This window comes from Pieris brassicae, chromosome 9 (genome assembly GCF_905147105.1).
Source record: "Pieris brassicae chromosome 9, ilPieBrab1.1, whole genome shotgun sequence".
Lineage (NCBI taxonomy): Eukaryota > Metazoa > Arthropoda > Insecta > Lepidoptera > Pieridae > Pieris > Pieris brassicae.
Window position 1 is genome coordinate 8,009,198 of NC_059673.1, and position 24,732 is coordinate 8,033,929.

Here is a 24,732-nt window from a genome sequence, read left to right on the forward strand (position 1 = left end):
GTGATCGCAATTGACTTTCATCAAGGTACATTGGTAACTTACGACGCAATTGCATTTTAGTCAAAATAAAGCGGAAGTCAGTGTAGTTGCGGACTATTTGTCTGGTTATACGTACGACATTTATGCCTTCTGGTTCTGCACCTGTTAGTAAGGGTCGGTAAGCATTGTTCACAAACGTTCATGACGTGGCAGAGCTGCAAATCGCCAGATTTTTGGGTGTTGAAATGCCTTCCCATTTATAAACGTAACGGACATTTATTGGTAAATACATTGCTGAAGATTTCGGTTAAATTAAAAATACAGTAATGGATGTAAATAAAATATATTACTATTGAATAAGTAGAGGCTAGACTGCAGTAAAAACTTGGCAAAGGTTACTGACCACATTCTCTATAAGATTCTTATAAAAAGTCGTTCTAATACAGCCGTACAAGCGATACTTGTCGATTCGAAGGGGTGGCCGAGAGTTTATTGCCAGTTATACTCGCCTGCTTTATTTATTGAAGCACATCACTACAATATAAAATAAAAATCTACTAGTTTGAGTTACAATCTATGACAGTTATGTGGGACATAAGATGTACATAAAAAAAAATATTTCCATAAAAAAATACTTTAATTTAATAATTTATTATTAGATAGTATAGGTGCATTCAAGTATTACGTCACGCAATGTTTGGCGATTCTTGACCTCATGTAACGCGCCATACGTTTTTCTGTACCCAAAAGTGTAACGTTTCGTGACCACCCAGTCACTCTTTATACCTAAAAGTAACCATTATGTTGTGTACAGTACCGGAGAGTCGAAAATAATATACCAAACACTTGCTTCTTTATTTTGACCAAATTCAGCGAAGGGCTTGTCGAATTTTTAATCTTCTATGTATTACTGATCGGTTTCATTCTCTCTCTCTACGCAGAGACATTGCGTCTCTTTGCGTTTTGTATAAAGTGTACTACGGTGAGTGTTCTGCAGAATTATTTGAGTTGATCCCTCCTGCCTAGTTTCAACAACGTACGAGCCGTATTAATTCAAAAGTTGATCAACATCACCTTGATGGCTGGAAGTCTTCCACGACCGTTTCACAAGGCATTTTCCGTGGAATCGACTTCCAGTGGGGGTTTTCCCTGAGACATACGACCGCCAACTCCTCAAAATTCGAGTGTACTCCTCCCTCAAAGGCCGGCAACGCACCCATTTAAAATTGGAGTTTATAGGCTGCGATGACTGCACTTTTTGGGCGTCCCGCAGGCTCGTGTGCCGCCCTATTATATTAAAAAAGTATATATATATATATAATATTTCGTAATTCAATCCCCGCCACGAATCGTAAATTGAACCCCCCAAATTCGTTACATAATACATGAACCCTCCCTACTTGAAAGATGCTGGATAGATGAACAGGCTCTGAGCTGTGTTCACTCTTTTGTATTGTGAAGAGTCACTTCAGGTTCTACGGTCTTAAGTTAAGAACTAAAAGTAAAATTAGTGTTAATTTGTCAAAGTCAAAGTGAAAAATCATTAATTCATATAGGTAACACACTTATGAACTATGAACATGTACACTTATGAACGTCAATAAAAAAGAAAGATACATTAAATGCTTCTAATTTTACATTTACTGCCAGTTCTCAAATCAAGGGCGTAGTACGTAAAACAAGAACCGGCAATAAACTCTCCGCCACTCTTTTTAATCGCCGTGTTTTTTTGTATTACACGACGTTTGTAAGGAGCTGCAACCATCACATCATGTTCCACATTGTACCTTGCGTTACCCGATTAAATGATAGTTAGTTGTAATAAACGGCTAGTCCACTTATGTATTTCTAAATATGAAACTTTTCCAATGACATACAAATCAGTATAAATTACCAGTCGTAGTTGCTACGAGACGTATGATTTATTGATTTTGATATACTCAGTTATTTATTGGTGGTTTCCTTATCTAGAATTTCAAGCAAGCCAATATGCACGCACAGACTTTCTTTACCTTAAAATCTAGCGAAAGGCGTAGTTGTGTAATGTATAAAATCTTTGAAAAAATTCAAAATACACTAAATATAGAATAGCAATATTTTAATTGAATGCATTCGAAATAAATAGGCTATTATTTTGAAGTCGCTATGCCATACCTCAGAGTTGGCCTATTGTCTTCAGCATACGACTCTCATCCCTGAGGTCGTAGGATCGATCCCCGGCTTGCACCAATGGACTTTTTTTAAATGTGTGCATGTAACATTAGCTCGAACGGTGACGGAAAACATCGTAAGGAAACCGACTTGCCTTAGACCCAAAAAGGCGAAGGCTGATCACCTATTCGATTAAAAAATGATCATGAAACATATACAGAAATCTGAGGCCCAGACCTAAAAAGGTTGTAGTGCCAGTGATTTATTTAATTTTAAGCCATACCTCAATTTCAGTATTTGAAGTCGTATAAAAACGTTTATTTCGCCTCAAAGTCAAAATTTGAATGAAATAAAAATTCATCATACATAATACATGCCATCAAACGGTTCGCATCGTCCCACACGTTTCAATTCTGGAATATTGTTAAAATTGTCTATTTTTAATAGTAGATCTACTTTATTTATTTTACTAGATATGCCCCGCGGTTTCACTCGCATAGATAGCCATCTCGTGGTAGTGGACAGTCTATAGATATATTTTTGTTATCATAAAAGTTTTCTTTTACTTAGTTTTTAATTACTTCCTTTCAGATTATTAAATACACAATAACTTTCATAATCTAATCAATATACGGATTTGAATTTCCAATATATATCTAATGCATTTTTTAATTCGCATTTACGTAGAATGTCCGACATTAGTTAATTTAAAAATACAGGTATTGAACAAATCTTGATTTCAAGTAGGTAATGAAATAATTTTTTTTAATCAGTTGATTATTATAAATTGTTAAAAATAAAATTCAAACAAAACCAAAGCTTTCTTCTGTAATATTAGAGACAATATTTATTTGTAGAACTTCGCTATACACAACATGTAGTTTTGTTTTGGGGCAGCAAAATAATTTCACGTTTTGGAGTTCCAACTCAGGATAGGCCAACACACAATTGCCCATGGGTTAAACATTATTTTTGTTGATATCTATACGTGGTTTACACTAAAAATGTTTATAACTGGCCAGTTAAAACATTTTTAATGAAAACTTTTTTGTATTTCAATTTTAGAACTCTTTAGATACCAATAACCTAATGTAGTATATTGCATTCATTTGTCATTTGTTTTTGTGAATTGGCGGGAAATTTAAATCTCTTGTTACACGTGAAAATGAACATAACGCGAGAAAATTTTCGGTCAAAGATTTATTATGACTCGTTGTGGGTTTACTCAACAACAAAGCTATTATAGGCTGCGATTAGCATTTCTTAATGAAGCCCCATCTCGTGCCACTTTTTACAATTGGTTTAACGAGTTTAAGCGTGGACGTAGCAATCTCAATGGTTATCCGCGTGTGGAACGTCCTTTAACAGCGACTACTCAAGATAACATCAGTGCTGTGCGACACATGATAGAGGAAGATAAGAGCGTGACCTATCAGCATATACGGGCAAGCCTAGGCATTGGTATGAGTCAAGTTCAAAAAATATTACACGATCATTTAGGCGTCAGGAAGCTGTGAACCAAATGGATTCCCCATACTTTAATGGACGACCAGAAACACCTTCGCAACGACTGGTGAATATTTGACTATGGTAGGTGTCGAGATAATCTGTCATCCACCATACAGTCCTGACCTGGCGCCCTGTCACTTTCATTTATACCCAACAACTAATGATAAAATTCGAGGTATTCGTTTTACGCCTGAAGACGCGGTGAAAGCGTGTGAAAATGCCATAGAAGAAACCCCTAAGGGAGAATGGGCCCACTGCTTTTCTCAGTCTCCATCGAATGTGACGATGTGTAGAGAGAAACGGAGATTACTTCGAAAAACAATAAAAGTATTGGCAACTTACTACATTAAGCCGTTTTCTAAACATTTTCAGTGTTACCTAGGTGCGTGCACTACATGTTTTTGCTCTATCATCAATAGTTTCCATAGCGCACGCGATGACCGATTTTTTATGGAGAATTTTTCACACCTAGGGTTATATTATTGCATTTTTATTAGGGATCCCGATTATTTTTGAAAATGTACTATATCCTATGTCAGTCAGTGAAGATGTAGCTTTCTAATGATGAAATAATTTTTGAAATTTGTAATCGGTCCAGTGGTTTTTCTGTAAAAACATTACAAACATACATACAAAAACACAAGTGTTTCCTGTTAATAATATTAGTAAAGATTGACTGAAACTCGCTAACGCTTGCCATACTCGGAAAAATTTAGGTTTCATGTGTGATTTCATGTAGTTATGTAGTAATTACTGAAACGATTATGGTCGAGATAAGACGTTGGATGAGAATCTGCCGTATGACAAACTTTTCGTTAGTTTCTGACTCTAGCCAAACATTACTATAGATTTTTGTGAGCTGGTATAGTTATAAATAAGCCCACAGAGCGTTGTTCAAGTTTCCATTAAAAAATTGTTTAACTATTCTGTAACATTTCCATAAAAAGTCAAAACCTTATTTTTAAACAGAGCCGCAGTCATTCGATACCATAATACCATAAAATATCGATTTAGATTTGAAAGTTTATTTAAAGTCTAACACAATAAATGGTCTAATCTGATAGAAAAGCAGTGTTGTCCTATACACTGGTGGTGTGGGACCTAATCCCTGAGGTCGTGTTCGAAGAGGAAGAAAATGAAGTTTTCATTCTATGTGCATGTCTCAAATTGTGATGACATGTATCAGAGACGAAGGTTGACGCCTACTTGTCTATACCATATGTGAACAAAGAAAGACAAGACCCATATAGCGTAGTGCCACTGGATTATTACTATCTAATAAACTAACATTCATCTAATAATAAATATATAATAATAATAATAGCCTTTAATATTTACTGATACCGAATGATGGAATCATAACAGTTAACAGCTAATTAAAGAAAGTACATAGGGTTTTACCCAGCGTATATATTACTAAAATATATATATACTTTTACATTTAAATACGTTTCCATTTCAATCTTCTTTAAGGTAACTGTTTGCCTTTTATGGCAAATGTCTCCTCCTGTAAAGATAATAATCTAAATTCGAAATTGTTACAGGTTTTATTCAATAGTAGTGATTCTAAACATCTTAGTTTAGGGATCGACCGCCAAGGATACTCTGTAACCTCCAATTGCAGAATTGTACTGCACGATCTCAAGCGACATCAGCCGATATTGAGAGAACTATATCGAAACTTACAAAGTCATCGGGATTGGTATTAACATCGCTGTTAGAGATTAAAGAGTACCATTGCAGGGTTTGCTTACTAGTTGTGCTTCACGGCGTTTTGCGGTCAATAGGGCTGGAAAGTAAGGGTGTGGAAAGCCAGATGTTAAATTTATTCGAGAGGCACCCAACCGCGATGCCTGGTATTTATAATTTTAGTTTGATTAGATTCGTACATAAAAAGCTAAACGTGTCGGTTCGGCCAATCTATCTCACAATACAAGGTACAAGGTCAAGTTTTAATGTAGAATAAAAACTAGAAACATCTTTACCCAGAGAGTTGTTACGGTTTAGTGACCTACATACCTCAAAATGTATATGATGATATTATTAATTTAAAATTTATGGACAAACCAAAAAGCTTACAACTTAGAGTTAAATAGCAACAGTATTTAGACAACATATTTCTCGAAGGATTCGATGGCAAAGGTGCGCTCAGCACAGTCCTGTACTGCAAGCTGTTAAAAAGTTCAATAAATTAAAACAAACCAAGAAGAATGTATGTCGTTCTTCGTTTTCGTAAGACTTGTGTACGAATGGTGATAATTGGGTTATTTCAGTGCATTCCGTTCTGAAATGATGAGATATAGCCACTGTACGTATCAGTGATAGTGACGTAAGTGAACGGCGTGATTCGCCCAGGCTTTTCGGGGCCCCCACCAACTATTTGTTTACAAGACTCGGCACCGCACACCGGCACTCGACTCTGGCTTGCGCGGCGCGTCGCACCGACAAACAATTGTCGTATTACCGATAAGTGATCTGTGCCGAGTTTTTGGATATCGATAGATGAGCGTATGCGCCGGACCATCTGGGTCTACCACATCACCTAATACAATCGTAAGTGCCTCTGTTATTTATTATGACAGATTTCGTGCAGTTTTCTAATCTTTGAAATGTTTAAGAGTTTTTTTTTGGGCTTGAATTCGGAATGTAAAATTGTTATATACGATTGGTTATTGTTTGATGGATGTATTTTTCTATCATTAATATAGTTTGCTAGTACTTACACTCACGTAAGGATGCGGTGGGTGGAAAATTGGCGATTGTTTTGTTTGGCGAATGAACGTCAGTTCAGCTCGCTTCGCACTTACAGAATCTTCGCGCTATCAAGATTAGGTCGTAGATAGATAAGTTAATATTCATATTTTTTGGGTACATTTGATGAAACGTCGTGTTACTTAAACATGAAGTTGTGAAGGTCATTTTATGTCACTTGAACACCATTTCGAAACAACCGGTTGGGATGTTTTTTGAGTTGTTGTAATAAAATTAACATATCGCAGGCAGGGATCAAACACGTCACTAGGGAACGCGATAGGCTAGTCACACTAAAAAAGGAATTTCCATACCAATTGTATTTTCAGTTTTATACAATGACTTATGGTTAATCTTAGTGAATTGCGTTTTACTAATTCACAAGACGATCTATTGCTTTTTTGTAAAAAATTAACAAAATTCGAAATTGTGCAGAGATTCGCGATGTTTAATGTGTATCTCGTACAGATTTAGTTAGAGATAGTTAGATTTACTACATGATTTTTGTGTCAGATTCTAGATCACATAATACGTATTTTCTACTGAGTATTAAAAAAAATATAATTCTTATAGTTCTTTGTGTCTCTAATGTTTTAGAAATATAGGCCGCTTTAAATGTCACCTTATTAGCCTTTTGCTTGGCTTTTTTGACATAAAAGGGCATAAAATTAGCTACATATGTACACGAAGTTATGTTTATAAATTCATGACTTTGGAGTATTGTGTATTTGAAGCGAGGTTTACAATATTGAGACAATTTTAGTAGAAAATCTGTTTTACGTCGTTTTAGGCTTTGTCATTCAATGGAGTAATTGCTTCAATTTATTTTTTCTTGGATTTTGTATAGAAATACATTTTCTTTACAATTAATAACGCTACTATGCTTGCCTGGTGTAGTTTGCGTATTAGCAATAATGCCTTTATAAATATAATATTTTGTTCATAAAGTCTGTGCCTTGTGTGGTTGACTGGGCGCAATGCACTTTATCTTGTTAAACCATATTTACACTGCAATTCACTTTGATTACATGCACCGATTTCTGCACTACTGATAATGTTTAATTAAACAGTATATATGTAACTGCTCTACTTAAGATACAAGTAAATAGGCATGATTACTTAGATATACGCAGTAATGGCGTAATGTCAATTACTGAATGCAAATATGTTGTTACCTAGAGTTTATTAGATCCTGGTATACACTTCATATGTATATTAAAGTAATATATACGCTGGGAAAACCCTATGTACTTTCTTTAATTAGCTGTTAACTGTTATGATTCCATCATTCGGTATCAATAAGAAATGTTATTTATTTAAAAATTGGAGTACATGATTCATAAAGGCGCTTTTATTGTTTTGTTAACAAAAATTTGGAATTTTTTGAAATTTGAAGGAGACGAGCAATGTCTCCTTTTCGACCTCCAGACGTCTGACCTTTCGTCTCTTGGTATTGGATCGTAACCAACCCTTATTTCGGGAGTGTTTTTAATTTTAAAGAAGCTATTTTAGATTATAGATTGGAATTATATCAATAAGTAGAGGGAAAGTTATGACTATGATATGCGTATATCAAATACAATGCGTTTTTGACATATGACAGTTAAATTGATTAAAGTCAAAACTCTACGTGTGTCAGGAATAGAAGTGTCAGGCCTACCAACTTGTCTATAAAAATCAAAGAAACGGAGACAATCTGTGGTTTAACGTATAAAAGGTTAGCGAAACTGGATTATAAATATTAAATAGTCCAATCGACTTGTATCCAGACCATATAAATAAATATTAAATGGATAGGTAGTTTTAAATTCAGATTCTATATCGAACAGCATATCACTGTCAAATGAAATTTGACAGATGAGATAGTTCATGTCAAGTATATGAAAACGTTTGGATATATTTAACTATCGTTTTTAACCGGTAACAACACTGATATTTTTTTCTTATCTGTCGTTGACCGATGCTTACAACCGAAACTCAGTTATTAGGGGTTATCTTATGAAGTAAGTGACTTAAAATGGTTAAATGTTCGTTAAAAATATCTGACGAGAAGGTTAATTCGTTTGTGTTGAGGTATGTTAATTTTATTTCATAATATATATGTACATATACATATATGCAAATATATTATATATATGGACTAATGGAGGTTTTGTCTATGTGCGTTTCATACGAAGATTCGTATTAGACAGAAAATTATGGTATTAACCACAAAAGTTTTAAATCGACGGATTTTTTTACTATACAGAATTTTTAGTTATTCCTGTTATATCAGGTTTACTTCTATAATTTAATATAATCTATGGGATGATTTAAAGAATCGAGTAAAATTATCTTAAATAGTTTTTATTAACATACTAGCTGACCCGACAGCCGTAGTCTTGTCCTATGAATATTGAATTCGAATGTAATTAATAAAAATAAATGTTTTTCAAAAACGTAGTGTTTATTGTGATACTGTGTGTTCTGTGTTAAACGATATTTGCACCGCGCATTTTGCCGCTGACAGGTATTTCAAACTGTGCTATGAAATTAAAACTCGGTAAGTATTTTTAATTTTTTTAATGTTTCGTTTTAATTACTTTGTTTTTCATTCATAAAAATGTTCACCTGACTATAATAAAAACGACAAAAAATAATTAGAGATATTGTTCCGACCGTTTAGGCTGACCAGGGAAAATTTAGATTCAGTTCACATATAGATGCAACTACTAACACATTAACAAATAGACAACTACTCATATAGTACTAATAAAAATAAAAGTAATTCCGATAGTGACATCAAAATTGCATAGATCTTATCAATTTTAATATCACCAAGAGTCAAGTGGCTTTCTAGTTCTTTATTAAAAAGGTTTAATATTAGATAAATTAATTATTTCAATTCGAAAAAAAAAACTGAGTTGTCTTAAGGAATAATTTTGTTTGTGGGTAAGTGGTTCACGTGACGTTTAGCCTGCCCCTGGGTTCGGCTAGGTTTGACGTACTTGCCTTGAAAATAATATAGGATCTTAGCGCCATACCCGATCGAAAGACATAAAATATCGAATTCCAACCGGAGATCGTGCTTTAATTATCTGTTGAATGCAATACTAATAAATTAAATGGGTAAGCTTTATTGTAGACAATAATTTTTTTTTATATACATTCAAATCCATCTGTGATATACATATATATGATGTTGACTCATTATACTCGAAACATATTGTTTCACAGTGAATCGAGCTCCAGTTTATATGTCAGACTCACGTGATTTTTTGGGTCTAAGATCAGATATTGAGCAGTGTTGGCCTAGTGGCTTCAGCGTGCGACTCTCATTAATTACAGGTCGTAAGTTCGATCCCCGGCTGTGCACCAATGGACTTTCTTTCTATGTGCGCATTTAACATTAGCTCGAACGGTGAAGGAAAACATTGTGAGGAAACCGGCTTGTCTTAGACCCAAAAAGTCGATCGTGTGCATCAGGCACAGAATGCTGATCTAGCCTATTACCAATTGATCCTAAAATAGATACAGAAATTTGAGGCACTGAAAAGATTGCAGCACCATTGATTGATTTATTTTATTAAGATCAAACATTCAGAGGTTTAATCTAACGTCCGTAAGTCAAATTCCAATGAGTTAGGGGTTTGTCTCACCCAGTCACCGGACTAGTAAGAAATATTAGTGCGCACTTGACTACTTAATACTGTTTCACGTAAAAATGCATTCTGAATGTCAGCTGTCCGGTGCATTACCCGGGAGAACAATGAAACTGTTGTGAAGGTTTAGGTTCACAACCTGCCTCGATCCTGTTTTTAAAGTTGGGTTAACGGACTCAATGCCGGCAGGTTTTATAGCCAATAAAAGAAGTATGATGCGCTATGGAAGGGCTTTATAGCTTGTACAATTTATCGCACCGTTTAAACGCTAAATTGTAACGGTGTTGATCTAATCAAGCTTAGCGGATAATCTGATTAAATTAGGAGAAATCTATGTATTAACAATCTAAAACGTTACATTTTTTTGATAATTATTTTTTGAGTCTTCGTTAATCTGGACTATGAATTTTACTCTAACTGCGTGACCAACTAAAGTCTCAAGTTCTAGAATAGTGTTAATACGATTAATCAATGGAGTAGACGGGATGATACAATTGTACGACATATTCAAGGGAAGGAATTGTCATTCTGAATTGTGTTTAAAATAGGAGTAAAAACTGTCGCATCTTAGCCGATATTTAATCCATAATACTGCTAACAAATACCAATAACTAACCTGAAAATATATTATTAAAAGAGTCCCTTTAGGCAAGGTTGTGATCATACTGGCAGCGTTTCCGCTTTAAATAGCTAGACTAATTCTTTGTCCGAGGTAGCTAGGTCTTCGGTCTCCTGTGATGTCGACTAATCTTAACTCCTATTTATGAATTAAATAGGAGTTACATTATATGCACCAAATGAAAATGAAACTACTAGAAAAAAAGCCTAGTTATCATGTTTGTTATAAAAATTCATTGGTAGATGAGCTATGAAATTGAACGATGCTTGATTAAGGAAACCAAGACATACGTACATCCTCACGTTAAATTTGCCTTTCTTAAACATTGGAACTTATTTCTGTATAATTATATCTTTGGCATAATTGTTTATTGTTGTGTATAATTTATGGTACATATAGGATTGCTAAATAAATAAATTAGGTATCTTTACTAAAACGTAATGAACAGTAAGTTTAGATTGTTATCAAATCTAAAGGATTTAATATCGAATACATATAAAAGAAAATGTACAAATGATGTGATTTATTATTCTGAATTTATTTAACTTTGGTTTTATGTAGCGCACTAAATGTTGTAACTGGATAAGCATCGATGTCGCTGTAAGTGTATTACGGGCGGCCAATTAAACTTTAATAGCTTGTTATCTTTTGTTATTTTGCTTAACAATTAATTAAACAGAGCGATGAGTGTGAAAATAATTTATTCATTTGGAAAATTGTGTAGTGAAAGTTCTATATATATGATAAATAAAATAAATATCTGCATACCGAAAGTAAAAGTCACTTTCGGCATCTCAAACAAATGAAAGTAATACACCGGACTAGCTTGTATTAGTTTCGCTCTCAGCACTCACTGCTGCGTTTCTTGTTTCCATAAATTATAACTTTTCCGAAATCGTGGACCTCGTTTTTGGACTTAACATTCATGAACTTTGAATTGGGGCTTTAGACGATATAGTTTGGTCAAGAATTCGTAAATGTCCATAAAATTTGTATAGTGATACAGTAATCTCTCCTATAATGCGCTACCACGCGGAGATTTCTCAAGTTATATTTCTGTTTAACGATTTGTCAAGTCCATAATTAGTTTTGCGTACCTTTGCATCTGTTTGTATTGTGTTTTTGTAAATTAAACTAAATAACTATATAACATTCGTGTTCGTAGTTTTAATTGTTACAAAGAAATGGTTTTACGACAATACTTCTACAACTTGGTTTTTATATTCTTCTATTCTACCGTATTAGAGGCGGGTTTACTGTATCTTCGAGTTTACTCTTACTGTAGGAGGCCCGTGTGCTTTTAAGTATTCCATACAAAAATCTATTGTTAATATAAAATCTACACGAGCTATATCTACGAGCTAAGGCTTGTATTTGTGTTTATGCCCTTACAAAGTATAGATCTATATTAGATCTTCATCGTCAACCAATTTAGGTAACTGTTTTGTCGTAAAGCGATGTTGTGTTAGCATATATTGTTGCAGTAAACTTTTGAAGTTGTCTTTTATCTATCTAACAAAAGCACCTGGTTATTGTAGGTGAAATTGGTGTCATTCGCGGTTGCCAAAGTAAAAGTGTTCCGAAATAAAGTCGCGAAATCACATCGCGATTTCCCCGTATCGGGGGCGATGATGTGGGTCGTATAACAGCTTTAACTGATATTTGTTTTTTTTTGGAACAATTCAGGGTCAACTTTCAAAATGAATTCATGGCCAGTCAAGTGTAAGTACATGGTTTTTTTCAATGACGCTCGCTTTACGAGGTCTATATTTGGAACAATTGTTGCGGCCTAGTTACACCTCTCAACTGTTTTTTTTTTCATCTTAGATAATAAATGGGGGTACAATTTGATCTAGTTATGCTCACTAATTGAAAGTTACATATGTGGGTGTAAAATAAATGTTGTTTTGAGCTAAAACAGAACATGACATTTCACAATTTTTCGTGTAATTTAATTTCGCTGCTTATTTGGTCGAGCTGTGTGGTTCTTAACTTCTGTCATGTATAGTAATCTTTGAACATTTCTTGGGCAATTTAAATTGGTTTGTTTATTTCGCTAATTTATGTAATCTGTCGGCATTTCTTGTATTTAATATATGGGTTTTTTTATTTGTTTCCGTACTGTATTGAACTTAATTTAAGGAACTGGCCTTCCAAAGAACATACCTCTTATTACTTACATTGACTCAACAAGTTGAGTGATGTAGCATAGCCAATATTTAATATGCATAATTTGTACTGCGTAGTGGAAACCAGTTGTTTTGCGTCGTCATGTAATATTATCTTTTGGTATCCAATCAAACATAAAATATTTTATAATTGGTATTTACTTGTGTATCTCATTGGCGTCCTTTCATAACTTAAAGTGAAGTGTATAAATATACTATACATTCTGAATATAGTCAGTTAAGTTGGTAAACAAAAGCTAAGATTTTTAAGCTTCCGATTTCAAATGGAAGGACCATTTCATGTTCAGGACAGATAAAAGAAAATAAAACAGATAAAAGAACAAAAACTTTATCCAATAGTGTAATAATTTCAACATACCAATACCACTAAACACGCTCCATTAATAATTAAGCTTCAGATTAATTGGGTCTAAAATACATCGTACAGTGATTTTTAAGTGATGATGCCTCCCCTCTGAAAACTGTTGAATAGAAGAACGAGTTCGTTGATTTCTGATCCGCTGATAACCTTATAATCGTGACTGACAGTGGAAAGTATATGTACCGTATATTGATAAAAATTATTGACACAGGATGTTTGTCGGCAAATTATAAGTTATCAGCAAGAGCTACTCAACGGCGGTTTTATCCCGGAGATTAATATGATATAGAGAATGAATAGATTTTTTTTTATATTTGTTTATTTATTAGTAATCTTAGAGCTTAACATACCAATTATAAAACAAATCGCTTAGACAATATACAAAACCAAAACTTATTATATAGATAAATAATATATATAGGAAACAGAAAACATACGTACATTAGTATATAAAAATAAAAGACAACTGAATTTTAACATTAAACAAACGACAATTAATACTAAATATATATAAAAAAACTAAGTTATTGCTGCTAAACAAAGTCAATGCCCACCCGCCTCTTCAAAAATTTCCTCACATCTTTTTGCTACGGTGGAAAATATCAACATCCTCATAATTCATTTACATTAATAAATTTTTCATGGCACATGCTTTAACAGACTCCTAAGTAACATTCCAGTTTCGGCACTGGAATACCAGTGCGTACATAAAAGACTGAAGTGGCATAAGTAGATAGAGCTTTAAGATGTGCTTCAAAATTAAAAGCTTTACAAGTTTCACAACACCTCCGTTTACTTTGAATCCTCCACAAACATTGGTAGACTTCCTACACGAATGTTAAACAAAACGAAACACGAAGCACCATATGCGGCTAATGGAAGAAACAACAAAAACCTCATGACACTTAGCTTTTAACCTTGACACTTAAATGGAAAGATAAGGGTACAAACGACTATTATTATCACAATTTCTTAGGACAGTGTAGCTGTGGAGTTTGATTTTATTTTTATACTCGTAAAATAGGGTAGTTATAACTTCCACATTAAACTTCAAAATCTGTTTTTGCTTTTGCAGTTCCGTTTCGTACTATATCTATGAGTTGTTTGACTAGTAAATAAGGACTTTCCTAATTGAACTAAAATGTATTCTGAAATTGAAAAGAGGGTTATAACAGTTACACTTATTAGACAATTGTGATTCTTATTTACTATCGAATACTACATACAGATTTATATTTTTAACGCGAATGTTGTTCTGAACCGGCCCTCACCCACTTAATGCAGTACGCGCTTCGCTTTTTAATGAGATTTATACTTAGCTATCGCGGCTGTGCAGATATAAGAGTAAAAGAAAACTTAATTTATTGATGTTCCAGGAAGATTATTTTGTTCGGCATTTTTATTGAGTAATGGATTGGTCAATATTCGTTACTAAATTTGATGATCTATAGATCGGAAGTTCGAAGGCGTATCTGACATTATCACCGCCCCTATAGGCCGAATTTCATGAGTACTTTCACCGTGTCTTCAATTGAGGGCAATTTAACAGCCTCAAATGCGAACATAGTAATATAATTTGTGGGGCTTCTCGCTTGTATGTTTTGACACAATTATCTTTACACGCGGTACTTTATATGGTAATCCGTAATCTAAAGTTAATTAACCCAATAAATCAAGTCGTTTTGATCCTTTTAGATGTAGCTTTAAAATGTTTTAAAATTTAAAATAAATGATTACAAGTGGTGTATTAATGGATTACATCAATAGTAGATGGAGGTGATTTAAAGATTGTTTCAATTAGTTGGTCTTCTAGATTTCCATTTCATATTTGAATTAATATTACCATCAGTTGTATCATTTGTTACGACACATTCGTTAACCGCGCTCACTGATAAAGCTTCTTCATTTAACACCTACTTTAAACAATAAGTAGAGGTGAATATGTCAAATTGGTGTATTTGTGTCGCAGTTCGTTAATGAATCATATGTATAATTTGTTCGTCTCTTTGTGAAAGGATTTACCGTTTTGTGGAGCTTCGCAGGACATTACATCAAAGCTGTTAACCTAACGTCTGAAGTCGAATGATAGTTTACAAAAAGGCCACATCTGTAGGCTTGAGATAAACAATGTCAAGGGCTGGTTATGTCATGTTGTGCAAGCTGTGTTGATCACGTTCCGTTAGACGCTATAAAGATTTCTTATCACAGCTTACATCATTATTAAATCTAGGCGACCAGTCGACAGTTTAGTATGCATAATTTAAAATTCATAATGTTCGGTAATTTCCCAATACACTGAGGCTTTTAGTGCACGATTAATATTAAATTTTATGTACTTGTTGTGTGCAACGTTTTCTTTATATTTCTCTTCGTCGATGATTGATGTTAATATATAAACAATATCTAAATATTTAGTGTAATTCGTAGTTTTAAGTTGGTACTTGCTTTTTTCTGACTGTTGAAGGTTTGTCTTTTTCTAATGTCATACACAGTCGAAAGCTTTTGTAAAATTTTAACCGCCACGGATTGGATGCTATAAGCTATAATTGTCTAGAATTTTAAATAATTAGTAATTTTAAAATATATGATAAGGTAATCTATAAAAAAACTGTAAAACTCGTATGATAAAAAAAAAAAGATCCAAGGTAGCAAGGTTCTCCTGTCAAATGATGTTTTACGCAGGTATTGCATTTTGATTACTTGTTACTGGTATATTCGATCGTTTATTTCTTAACGTGTATTAAATATCGATTTGAGGTTGCGGTTACGTTGGCTTGTCTATTTTGACTTGGGTCATGTTTCCATTAAAAAGGAACTTCAAAGACTTATACAATATTCTCAACTTACTCAAGGATGTTATGACTTTCCGTGTCTTATTGAAAGTGATTGCTTTATAGAACTGTTTTGGTGAAGCACTATTATATCAGACCTAAGTAGGTAGATTATTAGGATGATCTATAAAAACACTTGACCACACGCAATGATTAGTTCATTAGTTCAACCCAATAAAAACTTGATTTAGTGTTATTTGATATAGGTATTCGTTAAAAGGAATTGGACGTATAATTAAATACATATATAAATTTTCTTAAATTACAGTTGATCAACTTGTTTCTCTTGAAAATGCCTATATTAGAAGAGAAAGTTTTTTGAATAGATCAGTTAAAAGGAGTCCAATCCAGCTTCGTATGTATAACGATAGATATTTATTAGTTCAAATATAAGATTAAAACATTCTAAGAATAAAACTGTAAGCATTTTTTCTGGCTTTAGAGAGCGGTGGTGTTGCCATATCGAAGGAATGAATGTGGTAAATGTGGTAATGTTGAGATTTACTGTCCGGCTTGTGTTCCTTGACCAAATTGCAAACGAAAAATAAAAATTACGAATCTATGTGGTATAAATAAAGGGAGGACACAGAGATAACATAATGATTGAGTAGATAACATAAGATTTATAGAATAATTTCATAAATATTTAATGCGTAATTCAGATTTTTTAAATATGTCTATATATACAATTATCTATCAGTAAATAGTTATTGAGAAATTTACTTAATATCTATTAACTTATAGAAATTTCAGACTATTCCAAGTTATTCTTCTAAACGGCTGTTGTCTATGGCTAAAGCTGTGGCTCTGTCGATGGTTTAGATTTGGTTATGCATTTGTAAATAAATAATAATATTTAAAAGATACTTTAGTTAATAATCGTTATAAATTTATTGAAATTTTCTATGAAACCGGCTCTATCGCGTGTTTATCTGAATATTTGCAAATCAAATTAACTTCAGATCGAATAACAATCTACGAATGAATTAATCTCCACGATTTGCACGTAATGATACAACATTATGTAACTATTACTTGCACATGCGATTGTGTGGATTTTGCCCACGAAACGTCTATTTTTCTTTGTGAGTTCTAGTTCTCATTGCGTTTGTATATAAATCCATCTTTACTTCAATACCTACCTCTTTTAATCATAATATGATTTAATCTCGTAAAGAACAATATATAATTAATTATTTATATAATTTATGGCAGTACGCGATTTATTTGGAATGTATCAGTTATACTAATATAGAAACTTCATAAGATTAAGTTTTTGTAAATTTGGCGAATGCGATAATCTCTGGAAGGAAAGTTGAAGCTGAATATACACGACCGAATTAAGGCTGGAACCGCATATATTAACTATATTCGTAGAATATAGGAGAACAACAACGTTATTTATAATGAGCTAGCCCGTTTCGATCAGAGTCGAAGCAGGAAATGCGTAATTAAAAAACATTTAAAAATTTATTTTTAAATTTCTACTGGGTGATCATGGACCAATAAATGAATCCCTATTCATAGTACCTCGCAATTAATATTTCGTACAGACAGTAAAAAAGAGTCGATATTCGCTCCTCGTTCGACTGTATATTATATTACATATTCTCGCTCACAAGACTCAACCCTAAATTTTCTCTCATCTTCATTCATGACAAAAATCTTTAAAAATATATACTAAAAAATATAATGAGTGCAGCGTAGCTCTGTATAGGAATTTTCAAGTAAATTTTTTGGATTCATCCTTTTATACTGGCAATTAGAAAATTAGTTTCATAGATTAAGGTGTATTATTAACTGATGTTTGATTTTACTAAGAAAGGTGCTAACAATGAGATGATAGATGAGAAATGTTAGCACTTTACAAAATTTAGTTTAGTAACTAACTGCGTCTTATCACTTGCTATAACTTGTGGCGCATACAATTATAATGTGCCTACTTACCTTGACCGCGCGTCCTCTCACATCGTCAACAACTATCATACAATGAAGTTATAGCCACTTGTTTTTTTAAAGTCATCTAATGTGTGTATTTTGACTGGTAATGGTATGAGGAGTGATGGCAGGAGAAGTCGGGGTCCATCGTCTACACGTTGGTCTGACCAAATTCAGACAATTATGGGTCTCGAGATCCCTAATCCACTTAGACAAGCTGAGGATGGAGTGGTGTGACTGCAGCAAGACGTATCGATTAGGGCTTAGACAGGCATGAATTTCAGTAATGAATAAGAATAAAAAAGAGGTGTATTTCATATTATTACTATCCAAAGTTTTAGTTATTGCGAGTTTAAGACTCAGTACGGAACGACTAATACATAAACTAATAACACGAATTTTACAAATTTATTTGCCACAATACCACACCTATCTTTCATGATCACAGGTGGAGTAAGATAAATGGCAGTGACAGTTCCTATTTTGGGGGCTTAAACGTAAATGTATTGCAATAAATAACAGTATTTGTGTTCGTTACTTCGCTTATTTGCATAAAAAATAACAGTGGCGCTATAATCCTTGATCTTCGTCTCAGATTTCTGTATCTGTTTCGTGATGAATGTTTCTCAATAGCCTTCTGTGCGTTTCATTATTTTTGGTTCTGAAATCATGATTTCCTTCAAAGTACGAGCGTGCGTTAAATACACTTAATTCGATCAATTATAACAGACTTCTACCGCATCTGGCTAATAGAATTACTTTCGGTAAGGTCAGCATTTCCCATCGAGTCCCACTAAATACCAAGGCAGTTAGGTATCGTCGAACACATATTTGTTGGCCTAATCGTCCACTAGACCAATTCTGCGCTTTGCTTGCAACTAACAGGTAATGTGGAAATATATATGATTATAAATAAGATATATATGCATGATTAATGCGCGTGCAACTGTGTAGTGTCTTGTTGCTAAATTTATGAGTCTCCTTGTCCAATTATTCTCTTTTCGTTTTCAAGGACTTGAATTTTTTCTGGAACTACTTAGCGACGGCATTGTTATTTATGTTATTCATTCTTTCAAATAAAATAAGCAAATATTTTTAATTAATTTCTATACACATATGAAAAAGAGGAAAGATTTTGTTTGTTTATAATGGATTAAACATTTATTCACCAATGTTATATAACAACACTGTGATGAATGATAGATGAATAGGTAGGTGTGTTGGTCGTTAGTTCGAATCCAGGATGTCACAAAACTACACGTGTCAGGAAATTTTACAACACGAACTGTCATTTTCATACAAAATTAGCTTTCGACTTTCTACATACTATTGTTAAGGCATAAATAAGGAATAATAGAAATAATGACAATTTCTTAGACAGGACTTACATGAACAATAAAAAAAACTTATTTATAAAATTTATATTGAATTATATTTATTTATTTATTTATATTCAGGGACTCCATGTAAAGACACCAACACTGATATTATGCGGTCCCTTGGGTGTAGGGCGTTGACATAAGTGCAAATATGTAAAAAAAGGAAAACAAATATAATATAGATAAGACTGCAGTCACAAATGCATTTACAGAAGTTAATTTATAGTCTGTGAACTAACATTTTGAGATGATTTTCTCATGTTTAATCTTAATATTACTGACTTTTCCTAAATTTTTTTGTGATTTTTATAATCAATCAGTACTAACATTTTAGACCAAGGGTTGTAGAGCCACTTATTTACATTTTTTTCCTCATTTGTAACTAAACCAGCCTAAAATATATAAGCATTTGTTTTAATTCGACTTAAGACTGTATTTAACAGAGTGTATGCAATCAATGTATGCGAAGTTGTTTTATTAAAGTCCGAGAATTGACTGAATAATTTTTGCCATTCGTAATTTAAATTTTTAAATGCAGATGTCGTTTTTTTTTTCGTGTATCTAAATGCAGATTTGGCAGTGTCTTTTTGCGTACACACAGACAAATTTTGATATGGGTTGACGTTGATGATTAAGCGTTGCGTGTTTTGGAATTATATTAAGCGGTATTTCGTTGTTCAATGAACATTAATATTTTATATTGGTTTTAGTGCTTAAACAAAAAAAAAAATTCGAAAAAGTTAAATCGAAAAAACAAATGCACTCTTAATATTAAAACAAAATATTTATGTTTTTATGTTTGTATAAATGCAGATTTCTTCAATTTTTTCAATCTGAGTATTTTTTTGGATTCTTTATAAGATATTATTTTCGTTGCCATCCAATTAAATTGAAATATGTGTTAGAAGTCCCAATTACCGTGGCTTAGTAACACAATTGGCAGATATATATATATATAGGGTTAAGTTCATCTGATTGCCAAAAGATACTTGTCTATAATGGGATGTATAACTGTACTACCGTATGACCTTCATTTTTACCGGCTAGGTTTACATATACATACTTGTTCATTTACACATACATCCTATCTAGGCACCAGGCGGAGAATGCAAGAGTTATTTTTGTAAACTGTGGTATCCACAGGTGTTTTAATTAAATAAATATATATTTAGAAGAAACTACTGAGAACTATGATTGTTATTGCTGTAAGTGTTTATTATATTAACCGACACAATCTGTGCCAAGACGAAAGAGAGAGTTAATTAAAGCATAAATTAGAGTTTCCTAATGATTTGTTTTAATATTTCGAATTATTTAGCGTTTCCCTCTTGAAACTTTCTATTAGTTTAAATTGTTTATTTATGTATAAGTTATCTTACAGGTAACATACAAAGCCAATGTATTTGTTGAATATATAATGACCGAATACAGAGTTATATGTAATTATTTAAAAGTACAGTCAAATTTTTTTTTGTCTTAAATGTGTAACAGTTTTTTGCGATACTTATTGGTTTTATTGATTCACAAGTGCTGAGGACGTATAGGATTGGACAGTCATGCCTCCAATATCTGTAGGCATATTTTAACAAGTGTTACCAAGGCTATCAGACTAGAGCTTGATGTGTTAAATAGGGCATTCTGTTTAAGGTTGTTAGGCCAGTAACCCGCTCAACAAGTGGCCGGCCTATTCGCTTCGCGCCCATTATCAACGCGATAAGAATATATTGATAACCCGTGCATTGCATATGTCATAACTCACTATCAGAGAATGCAGTTAACATATCGGCTCACGAAAATACATTGGCTTCGACAAATTCGCCAGCATTTAGTATTATTTGTGCAATAGTCCAGTCAGGACTTCGACCACCTGTGTCGCTGGTCATCGCCCCGGTGGTAAGTTTCGCGAGTCCTGTTACTCGTACCACACATTCACATTAATATTCCGCACCGGTAATTGCGAACTTAGCTGTTGATTCCTGACGGTTGACGCATCGGTGTCCACATAACTTTATCATACAATTTTGCCCTCATTAAATATTTATAGATTTACGATCGCCGTGCACGTTTTGAATGTGCGCCAGATTAAAAAAACAGTTTCCACCTTCATTCCCACCTTCATCTACATTTGAATTGTATGTAAAATGTAAATAGTGAGTAAAGACATGCTCGAGACAAAGACATTCCGCAGACGGGGCGAGAGGGAATCTCGCGAGGAGGGCGACGAACAGACGGCTTTCATCGTGAGTGAACGCATACGGTGTTAAAAAACGGATAGGCAGCCAATAAAAACCCTGTGGGGAGATGTCGAGGGGCGGGTGCTGTGCGCTCGGCTGCAAGACGCAAGTGCACGCTGCAGTCTCTCGGCGCCGGGCTGGGTGCGCGCACGCAGCTTTACATCCCTCAATCGCTCACTTATCCAGTTCCTATCGAAAGCATGCGCTCGAGTCGCTTCGGGTGCGACGACTCAGAAGTTTTCGATATCGCCAATCAACATTCCTTGTCGCCCCGTTATCAGAAAGCATTCAGCGAGCTTCGCGTACATTTTGTTTCCGCTGTGTCGATTGCGTCGCGCTAGGGGTTGTTCAGACTAGTCGTAGACAAGCGATATGACGTGAGTTTATTCAATTGCAAAAATCTTGTTTTTAACTATTTTGTTGAACTGTTTTTCATTTTTTGCAGGGCACCGGTTGTTGTGACTGTACCAGTTGGTGGGGAGGGTCCCAACGGCCTTGCACCCCAGGAAGACGCTATGAAAGGCGTTGAGGCCACCCCAGAGGAACAAGAACGGTTAGCTTCCGGAAATAATAATGGCTCCCTCGACTGCAAACTTCCGCCCGCCCAGCCTCGCTCAGTGTTTCACTCGACTCACGTGTTCATGCTGGTTTTCCTCTCGGGTTGGGTGTTGCAGGGCATGTTCCTCACTTATTTCGTGAGTGTGACGACGACAGTTGAGAAGCTGTATAAGGTGGAATCAAAGACGACAGGGATTTTACTGTCTGCGACGGAAATTGGACAAATATGCACAGCGTTATTTCTGACTTATCTAGCTGGCCGTGGACACAGGCCGAGATGGATTGCATGCATGATGATCGTACTGGCCATAGGGGTTATTGGATGTGTGGTACCTCATATACTATATGGGACGCAGTTAATGGACGTCCATTTGGACTCGCATCGGGCTGAAGCTGCGCCCGTGTGCAATGACAATTCGTCGACAGCTTGCGATGCAGCTCATATGAAAAGTACTGCTGCTCGATCCTCTATAACAGCGGTGGTGATTCCTTGGCTCTTCATGTGTCTCCTGGTGGTTGGAGTGGGCCAGACTGGGATAGCAACGCTTGGTATACCCTACGTTGATGACAACGTCGGTAGCAGGCAGTCTCCACTGTATATGGGTAAGTCAATTATATCGTAACTCTGATATTTTTAAAAAGAATTAAACGTCAAAGTTTCATGATAGTAATTTAAAGCTGTTCGCTTGCATTTTACTCTCACTAATCACCGATGCGTGCGAGAGAAGCGATTATGTCAATTCTTCACAATTGACATAATAGGAGGCCTATGCCCTTACAGGATAAGCTCATTACTTTTACTTACGATACTTAATAGATCGTTTCTCATTTATTGCATACGCAATTTAGGACGGCATGACAATTTTTTACTCAAACAGTAGACACAACTTCATAGATATATTTTATTGTAAGCCTTAAAGATTCTCTGTAAATCGTTGTCTTACTGGTAAGTTTTGAGAAGTATATGTACTTAAAGGTAAATAAAATATTAAATAATTTCGATGTATCGATGCGGGTGGCTATTGTTTCTTTAAAACGAGTTTCGTTGGGGCGTCGCGCTCGGTGTACTGCAATGTAAACTTACAAAGTAATAAATCTAGCCCGTGTTTTTCCAAACGAAATACAATACTGCTATTTATATAGTTTAAAAACTAAATAAAGAATTAATTTAGCGCCTAGCAGAACATTTGCTGTATACACTTTCACAAAATTCAGTTGCTTCAAAGGTGTCTGTCTACAAAAGATATTTTTTATTAGCATATGCTCAATAAAAAGGTAGATTTATATCCAATACCAGATAGAGTTGCATATGGTTTCTTTCTACTTTTCGCTAGATGGCGGTCATAATCGCATGAAACGCACTATCGTTTTGCCTATATACAGCACTAAGTACTTATTGATCATTTTGAGCAGAGTTTCCCTGAGATGACATCCCGCTTCTGATTTTAATTTTTGCAAAGCAATAATTTTCTATTGCCTTTGTATATAAACACTTGACACGCAGAGTCATACAATGCCAACTGTATGATTATATTATAATTGTATATGTAATTGTTTTTTATTAGAAAATATTGTAATGAATGCCTTTGCTTCAGTCTTAAAATCGCATAATAAAGTCCTTTCTATTAAGTCTTCTATAAATCATAATAAGAGGTAGCATTAGTAACAATTCATAATTCAATAAAATTGAAAGGCATTTTTCATGCTAACGAAAATTAAAACAAAGTTCGTAGATAATAATAGTGTGTTAATGTTTAGAAAAATTTAAAATCACATCTCATAAACAGTGTTTTGAGATTATTAGGAACAGTCCATGTCAAACCCATACTTTGCGTATTTTAAAAGTAAATGTATATAGATATTGAATTTAAAATTTTAATAAAAAAAAACTATATTAACTTTGCTATGGAATACAAGGATTAAGTTTGTTATGGAAGAACTGGAAACCCTGACACAAGTATTTTTTACTTAAAAGTCAAACCAAATCTTAATGCATTTTTTATTATATGGAATTAAATAAATGAATCCATCTGTCAATCAATTGCACTTTACATAAAAAAATGTACGGACTCAGTTGTACCCAATTCGTAACTTAAATTATTCAATTAATTACAATGTGATGACAAACGTCTGTCCAGTTCTGTATTAAAGAAAAATATGAGTCGAACCCAAGACGGGAGTACTTAAAGATGAATCTATTGTTTTATGGGACAGGAGGCAATCGAGCGTTTTGTATTAAGCAATAGCCGCCGCCCAAGGCCTCCTGCCACGGCGGGGTCTAGCGGATGTGTTACCGACCTTTAAATCTTACCAGACGGGAGTAATAGACGCAAGTTTCGTTTCTGAATCTCACCCTTGGAGCAGTTAGTAAAGACTAAATAGCTTTACACGGTTTAGTTCGTGAAATCTACGTAATAACGTTTGTACCCATAAAAGTCATATTTGAATTGCCACAATTTCTTTTTTCTTGCTTCCTTTCCTTTAAAAAACTTGGCGAATAAAAATTGTGACGGTGTGTTACTCGCCATTTCTTTTCGCTCTACGTCCTTGTTTTGAACACTGGAAGTATTTACTTAAATTTCGGTCTTTTTT

The 24,732-nt window shown here is 34.1% G+C and overlaps 1 protein-coding gene across 7 annotated transcripts in view; it reads left to right on the forward strand.

Annotated features, from left to right (window-relative positions):
• The window catches only part of LOC123713982 (solute carrier organic anion transporter family member 74D), a 44,965-nt gene that overhangs the window by 5,357 nt on the left and 14,876 nt on the right, over window positions 1–24,732 (forward strand). The window contains exons 1-2 of one of the 7 annotated variants that reach the window (XM_045667927.1): window positions 6,038–6,192; window positions 22,028–22,743. In XM_045667927.1, the coding sequence (XP_045523883.1) occupies window positions 22,098–22,743 (646 nt within the window). In that variant the 5' untranslated portion in view covers window positions 6,038–6,192; window positions 22,028–22,097. Of the gene's footprint in view, window positions 1–6,037; window positions 6,193–8,330; window positions 8,464–8,914; window positions 8,933–21,065; window positions 21,242–21,675; window positions 21,960–22,027; window positions 22,744–24,732 lie in introns of those variants that run through there. The other 6 variants (XM_045667926.1, XM_045667924.1, XM_045667930.1 and 3 more) reach the window with 6 other exon arrangements.